The 18,782-nt window shown below is 31.3% G+C and overlaps 1 protein-coding gene across 2 annotated transcripts in view; it reads left to right on the top strand.

Moving 5' to 3' along the window:
- Nucleotides 1-18,782, top strand: part of LOC111634583 (protein kinase 4-like) — a 40,894-nt gene that overhangs the window by 18,508 nt on the left and 3,604 nt on the right. For both annotated transcript variants that reach the window (XM_023379392.1, XM_023379391.1), the window contains 3 exons: nt 4,585-4,657; nt 6,354-6,559; nt 17,244-17,342. In XM_023379392.1, the coding sequence (XP_023235160.1) occupies nt 4,585-4,657; nt 6,354-6,559; nt 17,244-17,342 (378 nt within the window). The remainder of the gene's footprint in view (nt 1-4,584; nt 4,658-6,353; nt 6,560-17,243; nt 17,343-18,782) is intronic.

The following is an 18,782-nucleotide window of genomic DNA, read 5'->3' as shown; positions in this document are numbered from 1 at the left end:
TTTTAGTATTCCATGTAAATGCTGTAAAGTGTTCTATAAAGCGAATAAAAGTAACTACTACAAGTTTCTAACCAAGTTTCGGTTGCTACAGCTTCACTAGTGACCCAACCACTGCTCACTAGCTGCCCCTTAATGGCTGCTTAATTTTCAAAATTACATTCTGAAAAGTCAGGGTTCCTGGAATGAAGCAATTAGAAAAAAAGATTTTTTATTACTACTATCTCTCAATGGGGTAGACCAAATTAACTGTTGTAAACCAATTAGAAGATTTTGTATATAACTATGAAACTTGAAGAGGTCAAGACAAAGGTTTATAGAAGGTAAGCAAATTTTATTCGATAAAAATACTGGCATAGAAAGCTAAATAATCGGTTTTTTTTTTTTAACGAATTTTGTTTGCTAGAATCAGACTCCAGCACGGGCGTTGAGTCCCACTTTGGTCAAGGGCGGTAACGGGCTTGCGTTGTTATTTTTAGATCCAATAAACTACGCACTGCGGTTTTTGGCTGTGTATCTATTTGTTAAAAGAAAAAAAAGTATACGCCTAAAGCAGCAACGCCTCGTTTATTGGATTTAAATATCCAAAAAAGCTAGGATTGATGAAGCAGTGGCAAGCTAAACTCAGTTAGAAAATTGTAGTTACTTTTGTTTGCCTTGATACAATGTAACTTCATTTTTTTTATTATTTATAGAATCCTAATTCTGCAATAGCAGCTTCAGTTTCTAAAAAAAAAAAAAATGTCAACAATATTCATTGGATTATTTAAAGTTTGGATTTATTCCTTCTCCAACAAATGAAACAATACCTATGTGTCTTGTGTGTGAGAAAACTTATAAATGATGCGATGAAACCAGATAAAATGAAAGGCCATCTTGAGAGAGTTCATTCTGATAAAAAGGATAAAGATCTTGATATTTTTAAAACACTTAAAAGAAAATTTGCAACACGACTAAATATAAAAAGTTTTATGAAGCCGTCTGCTTCTTCTATAATTGATGTTGAAAGAGGCTTAATCGCTTCATACAAGATTTTGCTCAATATAGCAAAAAAGGGAAAACCACACACAACTGCAGATGATATAGTTGTACAGTACTTGTAATTAAAGATGTCATTGAAAATGTAATGAAAAAAGACTCTGTTGATAATTTAAAGTGCTTACCATTAAGTGCGAATTTAGTAAAATGGCATATTGACGAAATGGCTGAAAACGTCGAAAATATAGTAGTTTCAGAGCTCAAAAATTGCAAATTTTCTATTCAACGTGATGAGTTTGTTTTTGGTGTTTCTTCTCTTCTTATTGCTTATGTCAGATATTTTAGTAAAAGTAAATGTCAAATCATTGATGAATTTTTATTTGCTAAATATCTTGAATGTGATGGAAAAGGTCTGACAATATATTGGAATTTAGAATAATATTTGAATAAATACGACATTCCAGTTAACAATATAATAGCAGTAGCCACAGATGGTGCACCTGCTATGGTAGGCCGTTACCGAGATTTTGCAACTTTTCTTAAAGAAAAAGTCCTTGGAATACGTACTGTTCACTGTGTGTTGCATAGAAACCACCTTGTAGCAAAATATCTCAGTCCAGATTTGCATAGTGCTTTATAGTTTTGTATTAAATTTATTAATCAAATTAGAGCCCATCCTCTTAAATCGAGATTGTTTTCCAAACTTTGTGAGAAAAATGACGAATTAACAAACCAGTTACTTTTACACACCGAAGTCAGATGGTTGTCTAGAGGTGCATGTTTACAAAGGCTCATTGAGTTATTTGATTCTACGATAGAATTTCTTACTGAAATAAATTCTGTTCTGAGTGATGAACGACAAAAACTTAAGAACCACATTTTTTACTTAGCAGACTTATTTGTAAAATTCAATGACATTCAAACAAGGCTCCAAGGTGAAGATGTCACAATTATTCAAGCTCGGACAATTCTTTTAGGCTTCGAAGTTAAATTAAACTTGTTTAAATCTTCATTGTTACGTAAAGATTTTCAGTACTTTCCAAATCTAAGAAAATTGCAAATAATAGATGAAGACTTGGAAATATATACAAATCATCTTCAAAAATTGAGCGATGATTTTAAAGTGCATTTTGCAGATTTAGAAAATTTCGATATCCCAGAATGGATTATGGCACCATTTTCCGCTCAGATCGGAAACATTGACATCAACCTGCAAGATGAACTTATAGAATTATTAGAAGACCTTGAAGCAAAAACACTTTTCAAAAATTTAACTTTAAGCAATTTCTGGACGAATGTAAACATAACAAAAAAATACACCAAACTTTGTGATATTGTAAACCCTTTTTTGTTGGCATTTCCAAGTTCATACATGGTTGAAGCTGGTTTTAGCCATGTTAATTCCATCTTAACCAAACAGAGAAATAAGTTAAATGTGGAACTTTGAGGCAATTTAACACTAAAGCTAATAAATTTTGACCCAAATATTGCTAATCTTCCAAAGGAACATCAAGCTCACCAGTCTCACTGATTGTCAGTTACAAATAAATCTAAAGTATGTCAAATTAAAGGAAATACATAGTAAAATCATTTCTCTTTCTTTCGTTTTTTTTTTTTTCCTGTTGCACTTGTAGTAAAACTTTACGGTGGGGGTCAATGTGAGGTTTTGGAAAGTTGTTGAGGGTCGACGGTTAAAAAAGTTTGGCGACCCCTGTATTAGACTGTAATTATCTACATTCCTTTTGATGATTGATGAATGTTTTTCTTTATTGGTGAAATTTTCTAATATAATTCTGTCTTGTACAGTTAGTACAGTCGACCCCCGTATAAGATCATTGATTATTCCGTTTTATATGAATTCCATGTTGTACGAGTCACTTAAATTTTACAAATACATGAGCCGTTTCACAGCCCGGTACACATATTTGTAAAATTAAAGTGACTCGTACAACATGGAATTCATATAAAACGGAATAATCAATGATCTTATACGGGGGTCGACTGTAGTTACATTTGTTATTGTTGCTATTTTTTATAATAATCTGTAAATATTATAAATTTTATCATATAAATAATAATAATAATAATAATAAAGTCTATATAAACTTATTATTTTTCAAAAATAGATAAGAATACATCATTTATTTGATGGATTCATTAAGTAGATAATTTTTTTTAATAAAATCAAAAACCAGACTTTAAGTGACTTTAAATGAAATTATCATAAGTAATCAAGTTATAGGCAATTTACTAATTAAATTGTCATCCATAAAGTTATCACAAGAAACAATTTCATACGTGTGTGCATTTATTTTCCACTATGTAAGTAGGTATTTGCATTATTGAGAAAGCAGAATGATAATATGGGTGCAAAGCTATTACTCTGTTCTTTTCCATTTACTTCTAAACAACACAATCTTGTCTTAACATAAGATGTTTATTTAAAATTCAAGAATTTAATACAAGTTACAGTCAATGAATTCTTATTGAATTTCTATTTCATGTATGGTAAAAACTCAAGATTGTTGACACGTAGTTAAAGAAATATATCAATTAATTTAACATTTAGTACATATACTTGCATCCAAAAATAAGCATATCATTAATTTTGCCTATATTCAGGAACTGATAAGAACAATGTGAAATTAACATATAATTAGAACATTGTATTTTTCATGCATAAAACAACAAAAATTTTAACTAGATTATGTCAAAACAAAAACAACAAGCAAATTTACTAAGCATTATTGTAAATGTTTTTGCACAGGAAATGATATTGTAATATATCATGTGAGTGCTTCTTGCATATACTGTACATATTTTGCACATCAATTATTTGTGTTGGTTATAATGTTGTTTATCAGCTCTATTGGAAGAAAAGTTCATTCTTGAACAAGAGCATCTTTAAGCTCTTTAAGTGTTCTTGATGAAGTCTGATTTGATGCACCTTGTCTTCCTAGAGTATCCACAAATGTTCTGTATGATATAGGTTCAGAGATCTTGCCAGCTAAGCCATGTGACAAATATCTTCATTTTCATGAAAGTCACTGAATGCAGTCCTATGCATGGACATTATCATCCATAAAAATGAAATCTGCATTCACACCTTAGAAAAGATTCACTTGGGGTTCAAAAACTTCATTTCTACGTTCTTGAAGCAATGATATCCCTTGCAAAAACATGGAGTCTAGTACAGCCATTAAGCATAATGCCATCCCAGATCACAGTAACACTACCTACAAACTGGTCTCTATCTATGATGTTCATGGAAAGAGACCAGTATTGTATTGCATTTCTTGCTCTCTCCAGATTCTAATTCAACAAGAATTATTCTGTAGACTGTATCTGAATTGGATAATTAGACTTATTTTTTGACATTAGTGGGTATATGTATTATTAATAATGATAGGGATATAATAAAGGATGTTTTGACAACACATTTCTACCATATCTCAGGAATTTCCAACAAATACTGATAGTTTATTTGAATACTTTTCATGGATACAGTTTACTTTTAAATTTGATGATACTTCTTGTTTCTGAGTTGTATAAAATAATATAAATTAAATTTATAGTTAATTACAATAATATTTTTAAATTTTAATTTAGATTCTGATGCAGATATTCAAAGTAAATCTCCTGGTTTTATGGAAAGTCAAATGTACCAGCAACAGAATCAATGGTATTTTTAATTTTTAATTTATTACTTTTTTTAAATTAAAATTTTATTATTGGTGATTTCAATAAACTGTAGAGGGCACTGTATAAATTTAAAAAGACGAATACATACAGGGCAAATTTGTTTTTATTAACAATAAATGTATGTGTTGTTAATGTGGATATAGGTTCAAATATTTGAAGGTGAAAGTGTAATGAATTAAAATTATATCGTATTAATCAGATTTCAAGAAAAGAGTTTGGTTAAGATTATTCTTATTGGATTGTGCTTGCAGTCATTTGGCATTCATTCTCCATTTCATAAAATCAGTAAAACTAATCATAAAGAAAATTTAATAACAATAATTATAAAGGAAGTAATCCAAATGTACGTGTATTGCAGGAAGTTATGAAAATGTCACATTTATATATTATTATTGTTTGCTTATAGGAGTTGCATTTTAATGTAGGTTTATAAATAGTAATAATTTGGATATCAAGACATTTAGATGCAAAAGCATTATTTAACGCCTTTTATAATTACTCTCATTTCAGAATTATTGGTTTTGCATATAATTAGTAAGTGGCAAGAGGAGTAAAACTCAGATGGTGAGAGGTCTGGTGAATATGATTGATGGGTAGAATTTCCCAAGAAGGGATGAAGCTTTTACTGGGTCATTTTTGAAGTGTGAGATTTTACATTACCTTGAAGAAAAACAATGCTTTTGCAATTAATCAGCATTGGCTGTTTTTGGAAAAGCTTCTCATCCACACATTGTATCTGAGCAGAGTGAACATCCCAATCACACTACACCTTACACTTTTCAGCACTAGTTTAATTAAAACAAGTGTTTTCAACCCCGTTCAGAGGTCTGCCTCAGGTTAAAAATGTATTAAAATATAAATTAAAGAAATGAGTTCTAATGGTAGAACTATAACCGCTATTTTTAAACACAAAACGACTTCCAACAACTTAACACTTTGTTGAGTAATAATAATCCACGAAAACCTTTCTGTACAAGTGTTATGTTCTTAACTACTCCACAAACGCTTTCGACCTCCACCGAGGTCTGCTTCAGGTGGTGACTGACCGTCGTAGCGATGTCGCCAGAGATGTAAATAATCGTGCGCGTCGGGTTTCACCCCTTTGACTGTCCCTGTTCAAATTCCTCAAACAAATACCTCCACACCTGCGCGATCATTTCACCATCTTTGTACAGAAAGTACAGTATCATCTTTGGTACAGTACCATCTTTGTACAGAACCTTTCTGTACACTTGTACAGAAAGGTTTTCATGGATTATTGCTATTTTTAAGTTTACAACATTCAAAAAACAAATGATTTACCTATTTTAAAAGTTCTACAAACAAATAATTTACATACTTTTATAATAAATAAATAAAGATAAATAAATTCATTAATTAAAATAAATACAAAAATAAAATAAATTAAAATAAAATAATAAATTGTTAATAATATGTGTAATTATACATATTATTAACAAAAGTTTTTTAAACCAAGCCAATGTTGTTCTCTTGCCTCATTGGGTTATCAACTAGAGACTGCTGCGCTTTGCATAACATTCCTTTCTTCTTGAAGTTAATGCAGATTAACTTCTGAACAGATTGTCTTACTGTTGAATTGTCTTTATATATTAAAAGTGCAAGCTCTCTATTTATGTTTGCAAATTGTTTAATATATTACTTTTTATCATTTTCAGGACTGACCAAAATCCTCAATATCAGTCCAATCAAGGCTATAATAACAATATGTTACCTTATATTGTCAAAAACCAAGGATCATATAATACACTTCCCAAATCAAAATTGCCAATGCAAGCCCATAATTATCAGTCAAAAAGTAGTTCGAACGGAGAGAGAGACGAAAACTTTCAGTCAGTGCAGCCACAATATCCTTTGCATAATGGTATTTATATAATTTAATGACTTTTATACTATGATTAAATACTATTAATTACAAATTGTCTATTTATAATTAATATTTTTTAACTCAATATAAATTAGTTCTTGTAATTTTTTTCTTATTTAGATTATATATATTATTTATTATAATCAATAAATTATTTAAGACAGTCTTAGATTAAAATATTTAATGTTTATATAGAATAACTATTGAAGTAATGAAAAAATTGTATAAAATACATAAGACTTTTTTATTACATGTAGGAAAAGCGAGATTAATTAGTAAAATTTTCATGTTGCCATATAATTGTTACAATATAAGATTACAATTGTCTGTTGTGGTTATTTTCTAAACGGATTTTTAGAAGCCTGATTGTTGATTGCACTTGTTCTTTAATTATCATCCACCAGGGTGCTTGCATGGAGAGACAGCGGGAAGTGCACTCACGGCAAGGAGTATTGGTGGTATGATCCCATTAATTCTGATATTTTCTGGAGACCCAACAGGATTAAAAGTGGGCAAATTTCTTGAATCAATAGATGAGATTGTGAAATTGACAGGATGAACAAAACATCAATGCTTAGGGATCACAAAACTATGGCTAACAGACATTGTGAGAGAATTCACGTGGTAAGATGCTTGCATAAAAGAAACCGAGATATACAACAACTTCAAATAAGAAACGATAAAGAGGTTTGAAAAAGAGCCTTATTCACTTCAACTTCAAAGATTTTACACATGTGTACAGGAGAACAAAGATGCAAACCCTAGTATCCAAGATGATCATAGAGCAGGCTAGTGATGACACCCGTGAATCAGAAATTATAAAAAGATGTCAACTCAAAGAAAGGGACAAGCAGTTAAGAATACAATTTTTGAGCAACCTTAATCTTAGAATTAAAAGACAAGCGATATCTTGAGAACCAGATACTTTTGATAGAGCAGTACAGATGGTCATCAGCGAAGAAACAATATATCAATTGAGTAGCAAATCTGTCATTAGAGTGATAGACAAAGGCAAACGAGCAGACTATACTAATAGAAAAATAAATCAGATGATCAGGAAAAATTAGGCAAATTAAGAGTCACAAAAGTCAGAGAGACGAACCTAGATATAGAAATCCTCCATTTGCGTGGCAAAAATGCTATCAAGATGATAGAAATAGATTTAGAGATCAACAGAACAACTCGAGAAACATAGTAGGCTGCTTGCAAACTCGAAGAAACAATTTCCGATGTGAAACAAGAGATAGAACAAGCGGCTCATGAACTAATGGGTGAACTCAAATGAAATGACCTCAACCCTAAATACAGTGGCATGAGAGAAGAAACAACAGAAACCGGTGAGAAAATAGAGGAAGCTATAGGCGGGATAGACAAGATAAAAGTCTCAAGATTCAATGAAACAACAAATTATCCTAAGGATAGAGCTCAAGATGAGGAGCTGAGATTATTCTGTCAAATTAATGACGCCAAGATGCAATTAGCTGTAGACACAGGCTTAAAAGTGGCGCTGTTATCAAGGTCACTAGCACAGAGAATAGGCAAACTTCATAGAGCATACAATAGAAGAGAGATATTGTTCCGAAGCATCACTGGACACAAAAATCTATCCATATGGAAGAAGCACATTCCAATTCAAAATAGGCCCTCTACAATTTCTTTACACATGCTGCATCATTGATGATCGAATCACATATCCATTCGACGGATTAATAGGAAGAGATATAATTACGAAACAATATGGCGGATGAAACAATAACACTTCCCGACAGAAGAGGAATAAGCTTCCAAGAGCCTTCCGAGTCAAGGGATACCACCAAACAAGTATGAGCAAAAAGAATCTTGACTGACAGAGAAACTGTTGTGAAAGTTGTCTGACCATGGAAAAGAGCCCAAGAATTAGGAGAGAAAATTAAAGATAGACCTCAAGAAAGGAAGAAGAGAGAAATTTAATCAGAGAAACTACTAACTCCTAATAATAAAATTTACACTCCTAGGAAGAAAAGGATCAATTGAATGATCCAATCCTCGGAAGAAAAGGATCAATTGAATGATCCAATCCTCAGAAGAAAAGGATAACGAACCAATCTCAATTTCCCCAATGGAAAGGAAGCGAACCTTAGAAACAAGGAGCAACTCAGAACCGGAAATGAATCCTAAATCAACCGAAGTAGAAGTAAGAAACAAGGGAAAGCAAGATCATCTAGATGCAACTCAAAAATGAGAGAAACAACTGGAGTTCACTCAAACACTAAATCTTAAAATATTATTCAAAGTTCTAATAATCCTTCTCATTATGATACTCACAATTTTAGGCATCCCGTTTTTGACCATGGTCATTTTCTCGAGATCATCAACATTGTCACAAGGTCAAGGAACTCTAGACACAATGCCAACTACGATGCTACATCTGCCGTAAAGCCACATATCCATTATAAAGTGATCTCCAATATACACAAATAAAGTCTGACTGAAACCAAATCCAACGAAAAAAATGATCGCGACAATTAGCAGAATTAATTAGTAAGCCCAACATCCCACAAGAAAGTGAAAGAGCTGTCACAAAAGGGCAATGAACAGATAGGAATGGTGAGAATCAAAATTTTAGATAGAAGATACGATGCGTGCCATAGAACTTCCATGCAGAATAAAACAAAAAAAAATGAGAGAGAGTAATTCGTAAAATTTAATTTGTTGTATGAAAGGATCAGAAAAAAAGCATTTATTGTCAAGAAAATATGAATGAGAAATAATTGTTGGAATAAAAATTGAATGAGAAGCAATTGTACTACATTACGATGAAATTGTCGGAAATCGTTGGTTACATTGATAATATTTTGATGTTGGAAGTAGAATGATTTTTTGTAAATGTTGATGACAGCATTTTGTTAATGTTACTATAACTCGTTAAAAGAGATAGAGAAACATCTTTCATTGTAATTGAAGACCTATTGCAAGGAGCAAAGTGAAAATTGAACTTGCTCTTTTGGGAACAAGCATGATTTTGGAAAGGCTGGGGTGATGTGAGATCCCAGACTTAATGAAAAAAATTTTTTCAAAAGGAAAAAAAATCATGAAGGATATGGCTTTTAACTTTTTCCACAGACTTGCTTCCTTGTTTAACCCTTTCTTTACCACCGGCGTAAAAATACGCCGGAGCGTACACCGTAATTTTTAATGCTAATGTTTAATTAAACATAAAAAATACTTTAAACTGAAAAAAAACGAAAAAAATGCGTTAATTTTGAAGAAAAAGCTTCAAACTTTATTTTCCTTTGTCTCGTCTTTCTGTGAAATATAACACGATGAGTTATTATTTACACAGCTGGGTGACCTTGAACACAGCTGGAGTCGGATTTCCCGGGGCATTCTCATAAACGTCTCGGGAGGACAAGGGTTTAAAGTAGGGTCAAGGTGAATTAATCGTATATTTTTAAATGTTTTTAAAAAATTAAAATTTTAATTGCGATTTCCGACCCCCCTAATTAATTAAATTAATATAAAATAAAATATATTAATTAAAAAAATTAAAAAACTATCGGAGGTCGTTTTTGACATCAAAAAGCAGCTTTTAATAACTTTACCGAAAAAAAATCCGTGCGCTACAACTTAGGAACCATGAAATAAATTTGATAAAAAACTCCCATTGAAAAACAATTGAGCCTTAACAGAGGCTCATTAAAATCGCGATAAAATTTTTTCGTGCGGACAAAAAATTCTGAAAAAATTTGGGGACCTAAAAAACATTTTAAAAATTCAAAAAAAAAAAAAAAATTTTGGGAAAGGGCCGAAAGTACCGAGTTTTATGAAACTCTATGGAACTTGCCCGAGGTTTTTCGGGATGTTGATTTTAAAGGGTTAAGGTGACACATCTAATGTGTCACTGGGAACTAATAGAAAAATTGCCATTGGACCATAGAACTAAATAGTACCAAAAAAGGGCAAGAGCAGTGAGGGGAGGACCCCCAGAATAAAAGAATGGGGTCTGATGATACAACAAAGTTTGCTGTTATCAATAGTTCATTCTTTTTAGACTAGTGTTCTCGCCCAATCCTTTTTGGATACTGCTTAAGTTGCCATCACCCATCCTCTGCCCTTCTCAAGACATCAAGAGACTTCCATTCTTTTTGATTCATCAAAGCTTCTTTCGAACCTTGTGGACCAGGAGTACATCGATCTGCCGATTCTCTGATTCTGAAAAGGAACCAACTTCTACTTACTAAGGTATTTACTGAAACGCAAACGATTGTAAACTCTCTCTCTCACAGTCAGGGACCCACGATCTTAACTATAAGGGTTACCTTTTCCTCTACATGTTTTATATAATTAGCATTAGCTGAGCATCTTAACCAACTTCTATATACATTTGTAAAAAGTATGTGTATGTAAATAAACGGGTATTGTTAATTGTTAAATTCGTTATAGCATGCACTTCTTCCAGTTCTCTCAGACCATCTCCATCCCAGCTCCAAGCATCTACACATGTGGCCACGCACAAAAAATGAAAATAATGGTTTCTGTGTCTGTCCAAAAGACAGTGTTGACACCACTTGACCAAAGGGTCGACATCGCATTGGCGATATCGACTCTTCGGTCAAGTGGTGTTGAAGCATAGGGGGCCCTTTGCGCATAATCACATCATACTAATGATTGAAGAAATCAGGGAACATTGTTATACTGGAAAATTTTGAGCTATAAATATGGTGTCAATATTAGATATACAAAAAAAAGAGAATGATTTTTACAGGATATTTTCATCAAAAGATTGTAGGCAATATCCAGCACCTACAATTTTTTAGTTTCTTATGTGTTGCTTGTGTACTTCAACAGTATTCATTAGAGTGCATTGTTTTGTATTCAGCAATTGATTCATGTTATGAATTTGTGTATTATATTTTTGGCTTATTGTATTATATTATAAATATATTTATATATTTATAAATATACAGTATATTTGACTGAAATGAAGCAAATATCAAAATAATTAACAAATTTAAAATACTGCAGTCGGATTTAAATTGTATTGCCCTATGTTATTATCCTATACATAACCTATACATCAATTCCAATAAATCAGTCATAATTTGTTTAATCCATAACTTCTCAGCAACTGATGTTCATCTTAGGCAACTTCTGTATTCTCTACACTAATTCTGTTAATGAACTTGCCATACCATTTGATAGTGAATTAACTTTTAATAACCATGTTGAAAAAGTAATAAAAGGCTTATCCATTCAATATAGAATAATGTAATGATTTTGTAAAGAGACATCGTCAAATATTTTGAGATCACTATTTTTCATTAATTTTTAATCTTTAATAGACTCTGATATCTGCCTTGTGTACTACTGTTCCATCACAACTTCAACATATTACCACCAACCTGCACAAAGTCTGTCTTTTTTGTTTAATAAATTGGCTAACCTATCATGCACAAACTCTGCTGAGGTTGCCCATCCAAGATTGGGATTTCCTGACTCCTTTACTACTGAAATAAATTATCCACTTATTCTTTTCCATAAATTTTAAATTGGACTTTACCACCTGATGAAGCTCATCTTTGGGTTATATCTCTTAATCATTGCAATAAGTTATACATACACATGCAAAGAAACAGATTATGTATCACACAATACTTTTTTTGTTCACATGCACTGTTCATTTGTTAGACAAACTCAAGGATGCAATCCACTTAGATTTTAAAACTTTCAAGAGTCTCTGAAAAAGAAATTGTACATGTTATGTATATGTTACTGTGAAAGACCAAAATTAGAGAATGTTGATATTCTCCAGTGAATGTCAACACACAAAATATATTAGTGAAGGACCGAATATTTGGTTATATTATTATACATTCAAACAATCACTGGTGTATGTCGACAAGCACAGATAAGTTTGGTGGAGATCGAAATGTCACCTGAGAAGTCGATGTCGACAGAGAGGCGACAGTCTGTTGCCAAATCCTTTGTGGGTAGTCAGAGGTAGGACAAGATCTTACCTCTTTTCCCAGCAACAGTTTGGTGGAAACCACCCACTTTGTCACTGGATGGCATTTTTGTTCTTTTGATCCTGTGAGGTGGGGATTGGTTTGTCAGGTCGAGTGGCAGAGGATGAGAGGGGTTGTCGGTAAGGCATTGGCAATATCCAAATAAAAAGACACCATTAGCAGATCAGTTCGTAATCACATAATAATGTAATCAATTTGTAATTTGTAAAGAAAAGTTACTTTCCATAGATGAGATTTCTTCTCAAGAAATATCGCTGAGAGAAGCAGCTGCAGCTAATTTGAAAAGCGGAGGGCAAAGGCTATACACACTGTCATTGCAAAAAGAAGTGTTCCATGAATAAATGCAGTTGTAAGCAAAAAGCAAGGGACTCTTGTGCAATTCAAAGTGCCATAACAGTTTAAGTTGTTGCAATAAATATGATTGTATAATGTTAATCACATAATTTATGTGTAAGTTTTATATTGTATTATTTTCTTTAATGATTTAGAATGTACTGTTCGTTTTAGGTTCAACAGTTTATTTACATGTGCTGTTACTTAAGCTTTCTCCTATTTTGACATATTAAAAAGTTGCATTTTTGTCTTAATGTAATAAAAATATGAGAATCAATTAAAATATTTAAAATGGTGGAGTCATAATATTCTAATCTTACTTAATTGTACTGTAAGTGAGTACACAAAAAGGTTTCACGTCTCTGTAAGTCAGATAAGAAGGAAAATCCAAATTTTCGTGTACTCACTTACAGTACAATTAAGTAAGGTAATAAAAATATTTTTATTCAACATGCTGAATGTCAACATTTGCCGGTTTAAGTGAGAAATAATGATATTTAGCAAATATTTTGTACATACACGAAATGATTGTGTGAATGACCAATATCTGGCAAATGTCAGCATTCACAGTAACATATATATATAATACATAATTTCATACTACATTTTTATCATATATTTTTTTATTTCATTTTTATTAATTTATACTTTTTATTGTGTTTTTACTTTCTTGGCTGTTAATATAACAGAGGAAAAGTATGGTGATTAGTCAAAAAATGACTCCTCTGAGATTTTTGCATTTTTTGACATGGGGGCCTTGAAACATTAAGAAATGCAAAAAAGTTGGAGATTTTATTTGTATGTATGTATGTTTGTTTTTGTTTGTGTGGGGAGGCATGATTTTGTTCACCCATTTTGAAGCTTAATTAATAATAACTCCTGTGTGTTTTGTCAAAACTTTTAAAATTTTGCAGGGAGGTTGATTATTAGGGGGATTGATGCTATTAAATTTTGATAGCTAAGGTCAGTGGGATGGGGAGAGGATCATGTGTCATACCTTGAGTGAGATTGAACTTAGTGAAGATTTTACTTCTTATTAGCATGTACAGTTTTTTGTAAAACTCACCTCTACCCTCAAAATTAAGATTTTAGTCATTTTATAATAATAATAATATTGATACAAAAGATTTTTAATAAAATCTCATAACAGATTGTGCCACACAATTTTAACTTTATTGCAAGGAATGTTATGCAACTGTTACTGGAATTTTTACTGATTGTTGCTTTACTCAGGAGTTTTGTTGGGGGAGATGATTTATTGTTTTTGAAACATTACCTTTTGTAAGAATATAGAATAAAAAAGAAAGAAAATTCAGTTGTAGACCCTTTTGGTACATTTGTGCAAAAATGCTTTGTTATGTAAATGTTTAACATAAAATACTTTTCTACCAGCAAAAATTTAAAAATTCAGTTTGCTGAAATTTTTTAATATTCATTCAGTTCAGTCAAATATGATATGATATACAACAGAATAAAAATAGGATAAAAACAAACTTAAAACATAAATCAATTGCTAAATAAATATACAATATTTTGATAAGATTTAACTGTATAATTAATCTACTGGTTTGAATTACCAAATAAGTACTAACCATCTTATGAAAAGAAAAATTTTACTAAGAACAAATACTTTTCTTATATCAATAATTTAGATATCTTCAGATGCTCTATATTTCAAATAAAGAATTTATTGCATTGTGGAACAGATATTTGAAAGTGTACTCCAGTGTGTAAGGAACATGGTTTAACATAGGAAATGCAATAAATAGTCTGAACATATTTAAATTAATAAATATTAAAGAATAAAATAATGTGGGAATCCGGAGTTGAGAAAGCTCATTTCTCACTCTTGTTCGGCCTCAGATTGGGAAGATCCGCCCACAGGGTCACTAGGATGGATTTTTAGTAGTATTTGATTTGGGGGACAGGAAGTTTGTTTGATCTACCTGTCAGTTTTTCCTGACACTAGCCTAATTAGAGCGTTAGGCATGCTAATGATTAAATTTATATACTTTTCCGAGAGGGGGGATCGTAGATCTGTGATAAGACTTTGGCGAAGAGATGAGATCAATAACGAGAACATTTAAATCAAACAAAACACAATTTAATGAGGACAAAATACAAAAGAAAATAATAATCGATACCTAAAGAGATATTAGATCTCTATCTAATTGTGTGAGAGAGAGAGCTTACAATAACTTAGACATACTACCTTGATTGAAGATCTCAATGTTGGTCTTCTCATTGGATGAAGACGGCAATGTTCTTGGAGGAGGTTCGAGGAGGAGGATGTGAGTGAGGGAACTCTTGCTGATATGGCACCTTCGAATTATGGAGGACTGCGGTCTGTATGGCACTTTCCAGACTCTTGTGGATAGCCTATCTAATAAGGAAATGTCAGATTTCTATTGACTGCCTTGAATTGTGGGAAATTGCTCCTTTTATCGTCAGTTTCAACCAATAGAATTTATGGATTTATGTCCTCAGACAGGACATACAGAAGGGTCAGATACCCAGATGTTCGTTAAGATTAGCAGTGTACTCTTGTGAAAGGAAGTCGATTTCCCTTTTCAACAATGATGTCGCATGTGCCATTCGTTTTTGTAAACAATATGAAAAGATAGATATATTTTCCCATGTTAATTATATGATATAATTCTGATTTTCACATTAAGAATTAAAATAATAAAATAAAAAGTAGTGAAAAGTATACTTTTAACTACTATTTATTTTATTTTTATTTATTCTGAACTTCAATTTTCTTAGTAAGTTTTTGCTGGTTGTAATATGGTTAGTACTTAGTTGATTTTAACTATGGATAGTCTGACCAGAATGTTAAAAAATAATGTTGTGTTTGATGTCTTTTTGAGTAAATTACATGGTGTTTAGGGTTTGGGAAGTCTCGACATTCTCAAAGTCCTGGGACACGAGACAACCCACGATCAAAATCCCGGGATGTCCCAGGACTTCGAGACTTCTCAGAATAAAATTAGAATCGAGTTCATTTTTGGCGAGATGTATCAATAAAAAAGCAATTTTAGTAAAAATCAACATTTATTGAACATAAAATCAAATCCTAACATTTATAACGTTAATTAAAGTCTAAACAGTTCGTATGTTTAATTCTTATAATCATAGATTCATTTTTTGGCAGTGAAATCTTAAAATTATAAAACCAACTTAGCAATCATACTAATCATTAATTAATAATCATCATCTAGTTTCTATTCATTAGTCATATAAATAATATAATGAACTAGCAATTAGACATCTTTTCTGATTTAATAAAATAGGCATTTAAAAACATCAGAGCATTTACAGTTTGTCCGACAATCTGTTTCTGATTTTTGTAATAATGCCTCCGGACAAGGAGAACACACTCTCGTTTTCAACAGATGATGGTTTTATTGTGTTTAAAGCTTTATAAAGTAGTTTCAAACTTTCAGTACGTTTTCTGGTTTTTTCAAATAACTGGAACTCCTTTTTTAATGCTGCTCTTGATCTTTTTGCAAAAATTTCGGATACATTTCTTCGATTTTTTGATTGCCTGTTTGATGAGTCGTTTCAAAGTCAAATAGACTTTGAAACGACTCATCGGGTTCGTTGTGTACTGTAGAGCTACTGGTACTGGATTCGGCGTCCATTATTTCCAAATCTGGCATTTGGATACGAGGGATATTTTCAAAAAGTCTGTAATGCAGATCTTCCGCAAAAGCAATAAGTGCAGTTTTATTCAAATTCAAAGTAAAAAAAAATCTGTATGCGACTGTGAGCTGTGGTGGCCAGTGTGCGAATATTTTAACAAACATTTAACAGAGTAAGGTTAAAAGTTACACGGCCTTGTAAATTACCCTCCGCTGTTTATTTGTAAACAGGAGGGAGAACAAAGGAAGCGTCACTCGGCTAACCTTTTGAAAATAAAATTTCGAAAATAAAATTTCGATAAGCGTGTCTCGAGTCTTGACCCGAATGTCCCGGGACCCGAGACAATTAAATTTAGAAAAAGTCCTGGGACTTCGAGACACAAGACGTCCCGGGACGCAAACCTTAGTGGTGTTTTTCATATTAATATTTGGGTAGAGCATTTGATTGAGTATATGAAATCTTAATTGAAATGAGTATATAGGCTTATTGGTTATTGAATTATATATAGTATTAATGATTATAGTTTTCTGTTTTTAAAAATTCTTTGACTTCAGATAGATAAATAGCTTTTTAAATTCTAAAAATCTATTTATCTTACATAGTCAAAATTAGAAATAAAATAAATTAGATATTCTTATATGTGATTTATATTAATTCATCTTAAAATTAACATATATATATATAATTTTATTTTATAGATGTTTATCAACAAAATAATCCTACCCTTTATCAGCCAATGATAGAAATACCTTCACATTCATCTCCTCCACCTCCTCCTATTTCCTATCATGAAACTGGTTAGTAAAAATTGAAAATTTTTTAGTTATTCTATTATAAGCTATTTTTTAGAATTTACAGTCTATATTATTCTAAAATTTTAGATTTAAGGATAATATAGATTAAAAAATGATTAAAGAATACTAATATCATACATTATTCAGTGCTTTGTAAATAAAAATATATATCTCATACTAATAATTACACAAATAAACAATACTGTCCATCAGGCATTAAAATTCTTTAATTATAATAAAAAAAGCACTTTAATAATAATGGAATTAGCACATTAACAATAATAAAAAAATAGCAAGTACTTTCAACATTGCATTTACATCTTCTTCAGGCTATATAGATTTTTTTTAAAAACTATTCTGTATAGCCTGAAGATAATGTCAATGCAATGACAAAAGTACTTGCTAATTATTGCCATATAATGACATTTTTATCTTATTAATAAATAGATAAAAATTATAATTATGCATAATTTTCTTTTTTTTTTTTTTTTTTTTTTTTTGAAGTTACTATGCCTTGACTCTGGTCTGGCATAGTACACAGCCATCGGTGTCCACCTAGTGTAACTCACAAAACTCAACATAATTGAGTTTTGTGGTTTATGGCATTACGAAATTCTATTAATAGTATCATATCATACGTTTCATATGGGCATTAGCAGTGCATATCCGGCAGGGAGATACATTCCCACCATGAGTGGTCGCTGCAGAGCTTTTCTAGTGGCGCATCCAAGTCCCCAGTTTGAAAATGGCCTTAATAGCTAATGTAAAAAATGAGAATTTTTTAAGTTTAAATAGTTGTTACATAGAAGATATTCCATCAAGATTTACCTGTGCTAAAAAGATATTTACTTATTAATTTTGAAATAACAGAATTTGGTCCTTCTGACCATTTCGTAATAATACAGTAATAACTTTTTTCCCTGTAAGAAAGATAAAAGTAAGTTGATGGTGGTAATCCCAATGCACAAAAGTTTTAAATGGAAGTAGAGAAAGCTGCAGTTTTTAATGTTTTGATTATAATATCTTAAAAACAATTAAAAGTACAGGTAACAAAATGGTGGAAAAATTTATTTGAATACATGAAAGATTAGCATTTTGATTAAATTTAAAACAGAACCGACACAATTTAATTTTAATTAGATGGCATCACTTTGTTTTGATTTGATACAATTTTAAAATAATGAAAATATGTCTTCTTACTCAAAGATCATTTGTTATCTCGGAATCTTGCTCAACAGTTTGTTTACTCACAGAAGCCAAATTAGAAAGTAATATTAAAAAACTAAAGAAAGCTTCTGTTAGGGATAAAGATAAAATTCTGGCAGAATACAAATAAAATGCCATAAAGTGACATGCTAATAGTCTTGAAAAATTAATTTTTAAAAATTATTAATCACCACACCAGAATATTATCCATTAAAACAAGAAATAACTACTGTCTAT

Source organism: Centruroides sculpturatus, unplaced genomic scaffold, assembly GCF_000671375.1.
Source record: "Centruroides sculpturatus isolate CEXI.00-Female unplaced genomic scaffold, Cexi_2.0 scaffold825, whole genome shotgun sequence".
NCBI lineage: Eukaryota > Metazoa > Arthropoda > Arachnida > Scorpiones > Buthidae > Centruroides > Centruroides sculpturatus.
The sequence above is the reverse complement of the archived record's forward strand: the minus strand, read 5'-3'. Positions and strand labels throughout refer to the sequence as shown.